Source organism: Bos grunniens, chromosome 15 (genome assembly GCF_055505025.1).
Source record: "Bos grunniens cultivar Pamir isolate PY7600 chromosome 15, Bosgru_T2T1.0, whole genome shotgun sequence".
Classification (NCBI taxonomy): Eukaryota; Metazoa; Chordata; class Mammalia; order Artiodactyla; family Bovidae; genus Bos; species Bos grunniens.
Genome location: NC_141179.1, coordinates 28,665,614 through 28,680,939, shown reverse-complemented (window position 1 = coordinate 28,680,939; position 15,326 = coordinate 28,665,614). Strand labels below are relative to the sequence as shown.

The following is a 15,326-nucleotide window of genomic DNA, read 5'->3' as shown; positions in this document are numbered from 1 at the left end:
TGCCAGCCATCCTTGGCATCCCTCCCTCAGATTGGAGTCTCTGCCTGCATCTCCCTGGGTGTCTTCACACCAGCTTCTCTCTGTGTGTGTCTCCCCTCTCCTTCTTATAAGGACACCAGTCACAGTGGACTAAGGGCCCTTCCTACTCCAGGAAGACATCTCTTTAAAAATTATCTATTTATGTGTATTTATTTGGCTGCGCGGGGTCTTAGCTGTGGCACTCAGGGTCTTCCATCTTTGTTGTGGCACACGGGATCTTTAGTTGCAGCATGTGGGATCTAGTTCCCTGACCAGGGATCGAACCTGGGGCCCCCTGCAGTGTGGGAGCCTGGAGTCTTAGCCACTGGACCACCAGGGAAGTCCCCAGACATTACTAATGGTTGATATCTACAAAGATCCTATTTCCAAATAAGACCATGTTCACAGGTACCAAAATCTAGGACTTGAGATATCTCTGGGGGGAACACGACTCAAACCACAAGAATCCCCAGGCCCAGTGGTTTAGTGTTCACAGCTGCATGTTTCCCAGAACTCTGGGAGCAGAAGTGCCCTCCTTTTCAGGATGCCACCACTGCCCTTGTCTGAATACCCAGCCTCCTCACCAAAACTCTTTCTTGGTCAGGAGCTGACGAGCCCAGCCTCCCCTGTGCATTAGCCCTAGAGCAGGGGTCAGCAAACGGCCGATGGCCATATCTGGCCAGCTACCCCTTTTGCAGGAGCACGGCCATGCCCATCCTTCAATACCCTATTACCTGTGGCTGCTTTCAGAGCTACAGCCACTGAATTGAGTCACTGAAACACAGAACTGTGGCCTGCAAAGCTTAGCATATGTGTATGTGCTGTGGGTCTTTTGCAGGAAAGTTTAGGGCATTTGCAGCGATGACCCCGAAATACTACCTTCCGAGTAATTAAAGATGGGCAATGTCTCCTTTTGCCTCTGAAAGGATTCTGATGTTCAGGCTCATTTCAGACTTGAGTGTTTTCTCATCTCTAAGGTGGGGATAAAAGTACTACCCACCCCCTTGGGTTGGAGCAGGTGGATTTAATGAAATAATTCAAATAGAGCATTAACCAGGGTGCATGGCACATAATGAACATTCAATAAACATCAGCTATTTTCATTATTGCTATCATTTTCCTGTTATTCTGGGGAGTGTAGAAGACCAGAGGCGAGGGAAAACCAGGTCTCACCTTCATGTGAGAAAACTGGACCCCACCTCCCGACCCCTGACCCTGTGCTTCTGCTTCTCGGCAAGCAGCCAAGAGAGGGACTGACTGATCCATTTTCAGGCTGGAGAAAGCGAGGCCTGGTGAGTTTGAAGGCCTCGGCCGGCCCACCAGGCAGCAGAAACAGGGCTGTGGTCCAAATGTCAAAGGCTCCACGGTTCTCCATGACCCGCGCCCCACCCCCTTCAGCACACGCTGTTTGTCAGTTCTGTGCCCCATGCACACGGGCAGTGGATGGCTGGGTCCCCCCGGCACCTCCCCACCAGCTCTTGGAGCCAAGGCTGATTGCTTCCATGCAATTTGAATTAATCTCATGCTTCAGGTGGAGCTCGGCTAATCAGGGGAGACAAGAAGCCGAAGTGGGTGCAATCAAATTAACAGCGCTAGGCCCTGGCTCTTTAAGAAGGAAAAAACAAAGCCGGCACCAGAAGGCACCTCCCCCCACCCCAACCAGCCCTTCCCTGGGGAAGCCTGGCACGGCTGCCAGGGCTGAGCGCAGAGCTTCTCCCGCCCTACCCCACCCTGGGCCGACCACCCCACGCGCCAACAATGCCCCTTTGTGGCAGCTTATCTCACACCGCCAAACAGCCTGTGGTTCTTGTCGGGATCTTGTTAACAAGGAGCAGAGACACAAGCTTTCGCGGGGAGGCGGGGGATGTGGGCTGAGTTGGAGGGAAGGAGGGGCCCACTCACCTCAAATGGGTGAATGGGTGCCTGTAATCCTTTCAGAAACAAAAGGAGATGCGAGCCTCCCAGCTGGGCAGCTCCCTTCTCCCCTGGGGAGGAGGGCCTGCAGAACTCTCTTGAGCCTTCAGGGCATGTGCTGTCCCCTGGAGAAGAAGGAGTCCATCCAGAAAAGCATTTCAACATGCCAGAGAGTGCATCCTTGTTAGCAAAAAAAAAAAAAACCCAAACAAAACAAAACAAAAAAACTATGGGACTCCTGGAGAGATTTCGGTTAGACTCTCAGAAGGACTTCCTGAGACAGTCAAGTCGGGTCCTTGGGGTCGGGGAAGAATACCGTGACTTTGCTGCCCTTCCAACCTTCCTGGCCTTGAGGTCGTCCTCCCTGAGGAGAGGAAGGACCAGAGGGGCATCCACTTGAATGGGGAGGGGAGAACCATCCAGCCCTGTGGTTCTTCTCTCAGACCTTGTGAGGAGGAGCTCCTGAACCCCCTCTCCCAGGCCATCCACCTGGAAAAACAGAACAGCCTAACCCCTGGGTGTCCCGGCTCCCAGACCCTTCTGCTTCACCCGCAGTGTGGCTGCACTTCTCTGCAGGGACGCGGGGGTCTTTGCATGCCCCTTCTGCTCCCCCACCTCCTGCCCTTCTTCGACCAGCGTCACTTCAGCGGTAAAATCAGAGGTGCCCTGAATCCTGGCTCTGCTGCTCTCTAGCTGTGTGACCTTGGGCGATTTACTTCTCTAAGCCTTAGTTTGCCCATCTGTAAGTGAAAGTGTTAGTCGCTCAGCCGTGTCCAGCTCTTTGAGACCCCCGCCAGGCTCTTCTGTCCATGGAGTTCTCCAGGCAAGAATACTGAAGGGCATTGCCATTCCCTTCTCCAGGGGATCTTCCCAACCCAGTGATGGAGTCGGGGTCTCCTGCATTGTGAGCAGATTCTTTACCATCTGAGTAAAGTGGGAGTAAAAACAGGGTTGTTGTTGTGAGGATTAAATGAGTTAATGCATTTAAAGGAATGCAGAATAGTGTCTAGCAAATAGTAAGGCCTCAATAACATAAACGTCTAGGATTATCCTGTACTGGTGCCCCAAGCTTCCTTTGTTTGTTTTTTTTAAATACGTATTTATTTTATTTATTATTAAATATGTATTTGTTTTATTTATTATTGGCTGCACCGGGTCTTAGTTGCACCATGCAGGATCTAATTCCCCCACCAGGGATCAAACCCGAGCCCCCTGCATTGGGAGTGTGGAGTCTTAGCCTCTGGACCCCCAGGGAAGTCCCCCAAGCTTCCTTTTGAAGCGTAGCATTCCACACCTCTTTTCCATTTTATCAGGCCTCTCCCAACAGCTGGTGGCATTCACGCCCTTTTTCTTCCACATCCTCCTTCCCACACGCACTGCTCTTCTCCTCTGGGTATTGGGAACTGAATCTTCCCTCCCTGGCGATTCGGGGACTGTCAGAAACACCAGCTGAGCTCCAATCACCAGCGGAAGAGAGGGAGGGGCACAGAGACAGAGAAGGCCAACTCATCGCCTCCCTAACTCCTGCCCCCAGGCCCGGCCAGCCCTGGCCTGGCCCCCTGCCCCCCTGGCCCAGCCCTCCTCCAGTTCTCAGCTTCCTGCTCTCCCTTTAGAATTCCTCCCTGTCATGTCACTCCCACCCAGCTTCCCACTTCTGGGACAAAGCCCAGGATGGGAGAACAGCCCACCAGGGCAGAAGGAGAAAAGTCTGGATGAAACCAGAGGAAGGGATGCTGGTGAGCTGTCGGGGGCTTGGGGCGTCTCCTTGGCACTCCCCAGCTGTGTGACTATTTAGACAGACCACGTAGCCTTTCTGAGCTTCCATTGCCTCACTAGTACTCTTGGCGCTAAAAGCCCCCAGGCCACCTTCTTAACAGGAACGTCCTGATAAGGATGTTCCCGCGCTCTTAAACTGCAAAGATCAGCCCAACCCAGCTTATGCATGGGGCCCCAGAGAAGGGGGAAGCTGGAGAGGCCAGGGAGAGTCCAAGTAGGTGCAGAGTTTATAATCCTCATAGCAGGGTCCAGGGGCCCTAGGTCTCCATCCCCAAGCCTGAGGGGCTGGTCAGAAAGTCTGTGGATGCTTGGGGGTGAGAGGAAGCAGAGCTGTCTCCTGGTGTTTTAAAAATCTATCAGCCTCTCACATCAAATTAAAATGTAAATAGCAGCTGGTCTGGGCAGGACCTGGGGGTGACAGGAGCCAGCCTGCGAGTAATTTCACAGACGGGAAGCGGTTACATCAGATTCTGACAACTGTCTTGTTTCTGAAATTGATTTCCTCTCCCCGGGCCTTGCTGCCCCAGGAGGGCCCTGGAGCGCGGGGAGGGGGTTGAGTCCGCTGTGGCAGGGGCAGGGCGAGGTGGCCAGTGCCTTTCTCCTTTCTGTGGCTCCTGCCAGTAAAGCCCCATCAGGCCCGGGAGGAGGAAATCTGAGAGTTCTGCAAGGCTCTAAGGCCACAGGAGAGGCGCCCAGAGCCTGGGATCCTGCATCCTTCCCACAAATACATGCTAGGTCCTGAGCAGGGTGCTTGTACCCCAGAGAGTCTCACAATCAGAGATAAGGACACGGCAGTATGACATGCACCATGCCAGGAACGCTTGATGCCCACAGGAGGGGTGTCTGCAGTGACATGGGGTGTCAGGAGAGGGCCTTGGGAGTCATCAGGAAGCCCCTTTGGGTTCTACCAGGCTTTGCCCCAGTCTGGCCATGCGCAGTGCTGGAGGTTGGCGCCAGGGTTGTAAAGCTCTAATCAGACTGGCCCAGCTCCCCCCAGGACCTCCCACAGGACCCCAGGGAAGAACCCACCCTCCCCACCTACAGGGGTTGTGTATTCAGGGGCAGCTCACCCACTTGGTCTCCCAATGCCCTCAAGCCCAGCCTTTCCCTGTTGCCCAGTCCCCAGAGAATCTCTCACCGCACCCTTCTTTGTAAAAAGAAATTAGGTTTCCTTGGCTGTTAATTGAATTACACTGCAGGAAAGCAGAGAAGTTGTATCTCATTAAAGCCTCCTGTGTCCTACTGGGGCTCTGTGTTGCCTCCGTGGCTGCTATTAGCGCTTGTCATGTAGAACTCAGCCCTGTGTGTACAGCCCTCCCCTCCCCCCACTCTCCTGCCCATCTCTCGCTTGGAAAGTGAGGCTGGTAAGTCTTACTTCTCATGGTCATTGGCGGTGGTGGCCAGTGAGCAATGAACCAAGAGGCCAGAGCATCCATCAGATAGCCTGCTCCATCAGGGGTACTGTGGGCATAGGGAGGCCGTGGCGCTTGGTCAAGAAATACATTGGGACCCAGGCTTTGGAGCTGGGGAATAATAACAGTACCTACCCCAGATGACTTAATTCATGTAAAGTACTAGAATACTGCCAGCACGTAGTACAAGGACGTTCTCAGTAAAAGGCAGCCATAAAAATGTGTGTGTGTGTGTGTGTGTGTGTGTAGAGGAAGGGTATGCTTTTGTAATGCAGGGCTGTGGGTAGATATGTGTTAGACAATTACATCAGACTGTTGACATGCAACTGACACCTACATCAGGTTACATGTGTGTCACACAACCTGTGAGTTTGCAGTAAAACCATCGAGAGTAGGCTGTGAGGGTGACTGTGTTTGTGACGGTCCGATGGGGGTGGTTTTGACATTGTGTGCAATGCACACATTGCATATATGTGCCCCTCCACGTGACTACACGTGAACCTCTCTCTCGGGAATTCTCCGGGTCTGCTTTCAACCCAGAAAGCACTCTGGGGCACAGCAGGGTCTCGGTGCAGTGAGGGTTCAATTGTGTTTATCAGTGTGATTCAGTGGAGCAGAGAGACCTTCTGATCCCGAGCAAGAAGCAAGGGGGAGACCAGGGGACTGGAGAGCAGATGGGGCGGGGCAACTGTTGCCCTGGGCTCCCCTCTGTTAGGGGGCTGCCTCTTTAAGTGCAGCAGCCACAAAGGCGGAGGCCCCCAGTGTGTGGCTCAGGAGGGCACCCAGGACCTGGGAGACCTGGACAGGGTCTGGGAGGAGAGCGCAGCAGCAGAGTCCTGTCTGTGGTTGACAGGCAGGCTGCGGAGGACAGGAAGGAAAGAGGAGGCAGGTCCCCTGCTTCTTGCCCAGAACGAGGGGCTGCAAACCCCTATAAGCAAGAAGAGCTTGCCCAGCGAGCCGGATTGCCCACCACCTTTCATCTCTCCTGAGACCTGGACATCCACAGGGGCCCAAAGCATGAGCATCTCTCCAGGCCTCGCTGGAATCTTCTTTGTGCTGCCCAGGTTGTCTAATGTGGGGCGCTCACTGCCTCTGCTGCAGCCCTTTCCCTAAACAGCAAACACCCCTGGAAAACTGTTTCTCAGGCCAAACAAGAGGCCTGCCTTCTCCCTGTGTTAAGAGCTGTTGTTTTCAGCCTCCCTTCAAACTGCATGAAGTCTGTCCATCTTCCTGATCACAGTGCAGCTTGTCAATGTCCTCCGTCAAGTAGAGAGCCCAGAACGAGGCATGATGCTTCACAAGTGATCTGGAGCTTGTCATTCTATGTTCTGAAGACCTGAGCACTAGTTTTCATGGCATCAGCTCACCTTCCACCATTAGTATTAGAGCTTCATGTGTTAAGAATCATCTCTTCCCTAATATCTCTAATAGTAGAGATTGAAAGTGAAAGTTGCTCAGTCGTTTCTGACTCTTTGTGACCCCATGGACTACACAGTCCATGGAATTCTCCAGGCCAGAATACTGGAGTGGGTAGCCTTTCCCTTCTCCAGGCGATCTTCCCAACCCAGGGATCGAACCCAGGTCTCCCACATTGCAGGCAGATTCTTTACCAGCTGAGCCACAAGGGAAGCCCAAGAATACTGGAGTGGGTAGCCTATCCCTTCTCCAGCAGATCTTCCCAACCCAGGAATCAAACTGGAGTCTCTGGGGACTCTGGTATTGCAGGTAAATTCTTTACCAACTGAGCTATGAGGGAAGCCCTGTATAGTAGAGATTATATCCTACTAATCTACTATACCAATATATACACTAATATACAATATATATACTAATATACTATACTATACTACTACTACTTCTATGCCAAAGCCTTTGACTGTGTGGATCACAATAAACTGTGGAAAATTCTGAAAGAGATGGGAATACCAGACCACCTGACCTGCCTCTTGAGAAATCTGTATGCAAGTCAGGAAGCAACAGTTCGAACTGGACATGGAACAACAGACTGGTTCCAAATAGGAAAAGGAGTACATCAAGGCTGTATATTGTCACCCTGCTTATTTAACTTATATGCAGAGTACATCATGAGAAATGCTGGACTGGAAGAAGCACAAGCTGGAATCAAGATTGCCGGGAGAAATATCAATAACCTCAGACATGCAGATGATACCACTCTTATGGCAGAAAGTGAAGAGGAACTAAAAAGCGTCTTAATGAAAGTGAAAGTGGAGAGTGAAAAAGTTGGCTTAAAGCTCAACATTCAGAAAACGATGATCAGGGCATCCGGTCCCATCACTTCATGGGAAATAGATGGGGAAACTGTGGAAACAGTGTCAGACTTTATTTTGGGGGGCTCCAAAGTCACTGCAGATGGTGACTGCAGCCATGAAATTAAAAAACGCTTACTCCTTGGGAGGAAAGTTATGACCAACCTAGATAGCATATTCAAAAGCAGAGACATTACTTTGCCAACAAAGGTCCATCTAGTCAAGGCTATGGTTTTTCCTGTGGTCATGTATGGATGTGAGAGTTGGACTGTGAAGAAGGCTGAGCACTGAAGAATTGATGCTTTTGAACTGTGGTGTTGGAAAAGACTCTTGAGAGTCCCTTGGACTGCAAGGAGATCCAACCAGTCCATTCTGAAGGAGATCAGCCCTGGGATTTCTTTGGAAGGAATGATGCTAAAGCTGAAACTCCAGTACTTTGGCCACCTCATGTGAAGAGTTGACTCATTGGAAAAGACTCTGATGCTGGGAGGGATTGGGGTCAGGAGGAGAAGGGGACAACAGAGGATGAGATGGCTGGATGGTATCACTGACTTGATGGACGTGAGTCTGAGTGAACTCCGGAAGTTGGTGATGGAGGCCTGGCGTGCTGCGATTCATGGGGTTGCAAAGAGTCAGACATGACTGAGCGACTGAACTGAACTGAATCTACTATACAAATGAGTAGACTATAATAACTAATACTGTTTATTAGTATGACCAGGGGCAAACTGCTTCCCTGTGCAACCTCAAGTTTCCTCATTTGTAAAAGGAAAGGTCCATGTTCAGTTCAGTTGCTCAGTCGTGTCCGACTCTTTGCGATCCAATGGACTGCAGCACGCCAGGCTTCCCTGTCCATCACCAACTCCTGGAGCTTACTCAAACTCATGTCCATCGCGTCAGTGATGCCATTCAACCATCTCATCCTCTGTCGGCCCCTTCTCCTGCCGCTTTCAGTCTTTCCCAGCATCAGGGTCTTTCCAATGAGTCAGTTCTTCGCATCAGGTGGCCAAAGTATTGGAGTTTCAACATCCGTCCTTTCAATGAATATTGAAAACTTTAGGATTTCCTTTAGGATTAACAGGTTGGATCTCCTTGCAATCCAAGGGACTCTCAAGAGTCTTCTCCAGCACCACAGTTCAAAAGCATCAGTTCTTTGGCACTCAGCTTTCTTTATAGTTCAACTCTAACATCCATACGTTACTACTGGAAAAACCATAGCTTTGACTAGACAGACCTATGTTGGTAAAGTAATGTCTCTGCTTTTTAATATGCTGTCTAGGTTGGTCATAGCTTTTCTTCCAAAGAGCAAGTGTCTTTTAATTTCATGGCTGCAGTCACCATCTGCAGTGATTTTGGAGCCCAAGAAAATAAAATCTCTCACTGTTTCCATTGTTTCCCCATCTATTTCCCATGAAGTGATGGGACCAGATGCCATGATCTTAGTTTTCTGAATGTTGAGTTTTAAGCCAACTTTTTCACTCTCCTCTTTCATCAAGAGGCTCTTTAGTTCTTCACTTTCTGCCATAAGTGTGATGTCATCTGCATATCTGAGGTTATTGATATTTCTCCTGGCAACCTTGATTCCAGCTTGTGCTTCATCCAGCCCAGTGTTTCTCATGATGTACTCTGCATAGAAGTTAAATAAGCAGGGTGACAATATACAGCCTTGACGTACTCCTTTTCCTATTTGGAACCAGTCTGTTGTTCCATGTCCAGTTCTAACTTTTGCTTCCTGACCTGCACACAGGTTTCTCAAGAGGCAGGTCAGGTGGTCTGATATTCCCATCTCTTTCAGAATTTTCCAGTTTATTGTGATCCACACAGTCAAAGGCTTTGGCATAGTCAATAAAGCAGAAATAGATATTTTTCCAGAACTCTCTTGCTTTTTCAATGATCCAGTGGATGTTGGCAATTTGATCTTGGTTCCTCTGCCTTTTCTAAATCCAACTTGAAATCTGGAAGTTCACAGTTCACGTATTGCTGAAGCCTGGCTTGAATTTTGAGCATTACTTTACTAGCATGTGAGATGAGTGCAGTTGTGCGGTAGTTTGAGCATTCTTTGGCATTGCCTTTCTTTAGGATTGGAATAGAAACTGACCTTTTCCAGTCCTGTGGCCACTGCTGAGTTTTCCAAATTTGCTGGCATATTGAGTGCACCACGTTCACAGCATCATCTTTCAGGATTTGAAACAGCTCAACTGGAATTCCGTCACCTCCACTAGCTTTGTTGTGATGCTTCCTAAGGCCCACTTGACTTCACATTCCAGGATGTCTGGCTCTAGGTGGTTATCTAAAGCATCCATCGTGGTTATCTGGGTCATGAAGATCTTTTTTTACAGTTCTGTGTATTCTTGCCACCTCTTCTTAATATCTTCTGCTTCTGTTAGGTCCATACCATTTCTGTCCTTTATCGAGCCCATCTTTGCATGACATGTTCCCTTGGTATCTCTAATTTTCTTGAAGAGATCTGTAGTCTTTCCCATTCTGTTGTTTTCCTCTATTTCTTTGCATTGATCACTAAGGAAGGCTTTCTCATCTCTCCTTGCTATTCTTTGGAACTCTGCATTCAGATGGGTATATCTTTCCTTTCCTCCTTTGCCTTTAGCTCAGTTTCTTCATTTGTAAAAGGAAGGGTCTGTGTAGATCATCTATGTGCTTAGTCACTCAGTCGTGTCCAACTCTGCAACCCCAGGGACTGTAGCCCACCAGGCTTCTCTGTGCATGGGAATTCTCTAGACAAGAATACTGGAGTGGGTTGCCATTCCCTTCTCAAGGGGATCACCCAAGCCAGGGATCGAATCCACATCTCCCACATTGCAGGGTCATTCTTTACCATCTGAGCCACCAGGGAAGCCCATGGGTCATCTATACCCATGCCTTTCAAGAGAAACAAAATGAAAGCTGGCTATATAATTTAAAATCTTCTAGTTGTCCCATGTTCAAAAAAGTAAAAAGAAAGAGGTAAGATTCACTGTGATAGTATATTTTATGTAACCCAGTATATCTAAAATATTAACATGTGATCAACATAAAATTATTAAGGAGCTGTTTTACATTCTTTTTCTTTTCTTCCTGTGTTTTTGAAATCCAGGATACACTTTACATCACAGCACAACCTACTTTGGACCGGCCATGTTTCTAATGGCCAAGAGCCACGTGGCTAGTGGCTGCTATAATGACTGCTATCTGGGTTCTGCAATTCTAAGACTTTGTGATTCTGTAAAATAGCTGGCAAGTGACATCTTAAGGTATGCATGTATTTATCTGATGCCTTTCTCAGAACAGGAGAGGGACATGAGACCCTTAGGGTAGGAACAGTATCCAGGTTTCTTGAGGAGTTGCTACATGGCAAGCACTTCATATATACAGACCCTGATTGCCCCCATAACAGCTCTGCGGGATTAACACCCATGTCTTCACATCACAGATGGTGAGTCTGAGGCTTGGAGAACTCAAGTTGCCTGCGTTAAAGACCTCATAGCTGGGTAGAAATATATGCACTTGGCCCCCAAGCTCTTCAAGCTGGGGGAGCCCACAGAAGCAGTCTCTTCTTCTTGACAGATGGGCTCCCCTGAACCTGCCCTGAGCTGTGGGGCTATGAGAACACTGGGTCTGCTGTGTGCTGCTGTTTGCCGTAACAATGGTGAAGAGAGCCCACCCCTGACCCCAGGTGCGGTTAATGCTCAGGGCTGAAGGACCAGTTAGGCTCTTGAGGTCTTGTTGTCTCTGATTGTCTCTATGTCTGTCTCTTTTAACAAGCCTGCATGGGAAGACTCTGTGAGGCAGGACTGGCGTGTATGGATGCACAGGCTGTGCACTGCTCAAAGGTGCATAGCCTAAGGGGCAGGTGGAGTCTGGAACCCAGTTCCTACTCTACTGGCCAAGCTGTGGCTCCCGGCACCGTGGGGCAGCCAGCCAGAGGAATGCCTTTGTAATTCACACACAGGCCCAGGACAGGTGGGTGCAGCCCTACCTGGAGAGCAGAACAGGGATGAACTGCCAGCTTCTCACCCTGGTACAGAGCCTTGAAGTCCTCCTACCAAAGAAAGACTCATCCTTTCCCCTTCTGCCTTGGGCCTCTGGCCTATGCTGGGGCTTGACTGTGCCCCCACCCCCTTTACACACACACACACACACACACACACACACACACACCCCTTGTCATGAACACCCCCTGGCCTCTTCTTCAGCTTCAGCAGCAGCCTCTTAATAGCAGGGACTCCCCTTGCCTAGGGGCTAGGCCCTCTTGCCTAAGGGGCTGAGCCTCTCAGGGCTCAGGCCTCCCAGGGGTGCCAGGTCACAGGCTCTGACCATTCACGTCTGAGAAGCAGAAACAGCCCTAAGGCCCCTCCCCACCCCCACATCCCGGCATTTCAGTGCTTCAGGAAAAATGGAGGCTTCTGCAATGCAAGGCCCGACTTGTTGATGTAAAATCTTACTCTATATTCCACCCAGGTTTATACAAGTGAATTATGCAAATCTTTGATGGAGAAATATTCCTCCGCACATCCTTGAGAGTGTAAAACCTTAGTCAATAATTCATACTCTCATGTCTCTGACTGCAGGCTTTTTCTTCATTATAACTTGCACCTCGTTATTTGTCTTCCGAGTTTTATTGTATATCTTGGTGTAATGCCGTGCATTATAAAATTTATCTGCTTCATTATTTGATGAGCCAGGGCTGAGGATTGTGCTAAGATGTTGGTGTAGGGGCCAGGGGACCAGGACTGCCTTCAGGATCCAGCCCCATGTGAGAGAAGGTAGAGGAGGCGGCTGGCTGCATGGTGACTTCAGGGGACACCAGAAACCACTCTTCACCCCCTACACTGGTTCCAGATGTCCCCTCATGCACTGACTGGCATCCCAGGTCACACCATTACAGCGCTTTGCCTTCACACCTTTTTCCAAAGGCTTATTTGTCCTTAGAAGTCAGATGACCCTGGAGAGTATGCTGGGAAGAATGTTGTCTGAGTAGGTGTTTAAAACTGGAGAGAAAGGAATTCCCTGATGGTCCAGTGGTTAGGACTCTGAGCTTCCACTGCAGGGGTCCTGGGTTCCATCCCTGGTCAGAGAACTAAGATCCTGCATGCCCAGCCAAAAAAAACTGGAGGGCAGAGAATTCCTGAGGATGCTAGGAGGGAAAGGAAAGGGCAGCCACTGAAGTGGATCAGGGGTGCGGTACCCAGAGGGGAGTCCATAGGGTGGGGAGCATAAAGAGAGAGAAGACAGAGTTTCCTCTTGTGCCATAACCCAAGCAGGCCAGTGAGGAGAGGATGCTCAGTGTGAGCAGAGGTCCTCCCCTAATGGCAGGGGTGGAGAATGCTGTCTGATTCTTGCAGTCAACCGCAGCGCCCTCTAATGTGTCTACTCTAGCATGGCTCATGGGTCCTCCTAAGAAGAGAGTCCTGGGGATCTGTACTCTAAGAGGCAAGGTCTCCTGGGAAGTGGGTGAGGAAATGGCAAGGACAAGGACGGTCCTCCAGCTGTATTGGATCTCTTACCTCTCTGGGAACTGCCCTGCACATCGCTGCCTCTGGGCCTTTGTTCCAGCAGTTTCCACCCGCAAGGGTTCCGTTGCCTCTGCTCTCCCCATTTGTATCACTCCACGTCGGATGGTGAGCAGTTCTCCTAGCACAGTGCTTAGCAGTCTTTCCTGGAACTGCTGTTGTGCTGTCTGTTCTCACCCCTGCAGTGAAACTCCCAGAGGTCAGGTTTGTCCTGCTCACTCATAGCTCCAAAACCCAGTGTGGCCCTGGCGCCTAGTAGGAGCACCATCATTGTTTGTTGAATGGCTGGGTGATGCCCTTGCAGATGTTCCTTTGCCAAAATCAATTTCTCCTAATACCTCCCTGAAAAACTCAGATTTTCTTCATGTTCATGTTGCTTAAGCAGGTCTCTACCTCCGCCTCCCCTTACCCTCTCCTCCCAGGAGACAAGGACCCTGGGGCTGAGACCATCTTTCCCTCTGCCCCACCTTCCTCCTGCTGCTGGCTGTGGTGCTCAGGCCCAGAGGGGGTCAAGAATGAGAGGCCTCTGCTCACGGCAGTGGGAGGCTCTCCTGATGGCCAGCCAGGGCCTTGGTTGTTTCATGACTGTTTTTTTCAGGTCAGTGGTGAGGGGTGGAGTGGGGGAACCTATTAATGCACTTGTAGGAGTTAATTATGATGCTGCTGGCCAGGGTTTTCTGTTGCATTTTGTTGGGAAGAACTGGGGAGTTTCTCAGCTGCCTGGGAGGGCCCTGCTGTCTAGAAGCAAGGGCTAAACCAGCTGACCTCTGTGAGCCATGGACACAAGGCAGAGACCTCAGGCATGTCATCTGGGGTCCACAGGCCTCCCTGTCGAAGGTGCATGGATCCAGTTCAAGGGACTCATGAATTGGGGCTGGGGTAAAACGGCATCTTTTTTTTTTTTTTTTTTGCTAACTTCTAACTGAAATTTTGTACTTCCATTCTGAACCATAAGCAACAAACCACAGTGGTAGCAGCACCTGTGACTGTGACTAATAGGTATTTTTGCATCACAGCTGTGGCAGTATCTGAAAATATCATTTATACTATCACTATTATGAAATTGTTCTAATGTAACTCAGCACTAGATCTTATTTCATAGAGAATAGTGAAGAATATATATTATGTGATGAACTATATCAAAAGTTTGCTTTTGAATGTTATTTGTATAACCATACTTTGGTATATCTGGTTTCCTTTGTCATTTTATGTATGATATGCATTTCAAAGGATTCAAAGGATTCTGTTTATTGCCTTAAAGTGAATGAATGAATAGATAGACTGATTCTGAAAAGGGGCCCATGGACTATCAGAACCCCTGATAAAGGCAGAGGCTGCCCAGGTCATGGGTGTGCGGGGAAAAGGGGACAGGCAGTGAGGTTTTCTGTACCCACCTCCAACCATTATTAGACCCTCTCCCTAAGGGCAGATGGGGCTTCTCTAGTGGCTCTGTGGTAAAGAATCCAGCTGCCAATGCAGGAGACTCTGGTTCCATCTCTGGGCTGGGAAGGTCCCCTGGAGAAGGAAATGGCAAACCACTCCAGTATTCTTGCCTGGGAAATCTCATGGACAGATGAGCCTGGAGGGCTGCAGTTTGTGGGGTCGCAAAACAGTCAGATACCACTGAGCAACTAAACAGGAACTCTTGGACGGAGGTGCTCCTGGGAGAGGGGCAGCCACGAAGCAGGGGCAGCCACGGGGTGGGGTCATCCAGGGGACGGGTTATCCGGGGGGCGGGGCACCCAGGGGCGGGGCCGCCAGAGGCGGGGCCTCTGAGCTGGGCAAGTGCTCTCCCAGGGCTGGTTTTCCCCACTCATTGGGACCTCCTACACCTCCTCCCTTCTCCAGTCCCAGCCATGATCACCTCCCACCCCAACACCACCATCGCCATCAAGGGCCACGCCAAGGAGCTCAACTGCACAGCACGAGGCGAGCGACCCATCATTATACGCTGGGAGAAAGGGGACACGGTCATCGACCCCGACCGCGTCATGCGGTATGCCATCGCCACCAAGGACAACGGCGATGAGGTTGTCTCCACGCTGAAGGTAAGCACCCATGCCCGTCTCAGGGGGAACCCGACTCTCAGAAAGTGGGGAGCCCACAGCTATTGCATCTGAATCCAAAAGAAGTAAACAGGAGTCTGGGAGCCCCACCCCGAAAAATACCTCTCCTTTGCTACCTATTTTCCTCCTTCACCCACCAACCTATGCCTTGAGCCTCATTCTGTCTCCTTTCTGACAACTCTCCACTTTAAATGTATGGGATCCTCAGCCACGCCCTCCCTCTCCCCTCCCTCCTGGACCCCTCAGATCCTCCCTCCATCCTGGGACCCCCTCAGCGCCCCCTCTCTCGTGGACCCCCAGCCCCTCCCTCCCTCCTAAAACCCCTCGGCCTTTCCCTGCACAGACTCTTGCACACTTCCATCCATT

General features: G+C 50.3%; 1 protein-coding gene across 2 annotated transcripts in view; it reads left to right on the top strand.

The window, feature by feature from the left end:
• The window catches only part of DSCAML1 (DS cell adhesion molecule like 1), a 369,715-nt gene that overhangs the window by 304,037 nt on the left and 50,352 nt on the right, over window positions 1-15,326 (top strand). For both annotated transcript variants that reach the window (XM_086339404.1, XM_086339405.1), the window contains one exon: window positions 14,743-14,942. In XM_086339404.1, coding sequence (XP_086195530.1) covers window positions 14,743-14,942 — 200 coding nt within the window. The remainder of the gene's footprint in view (window positions 1-14,742; window positions 14,943-15,326) is intronic.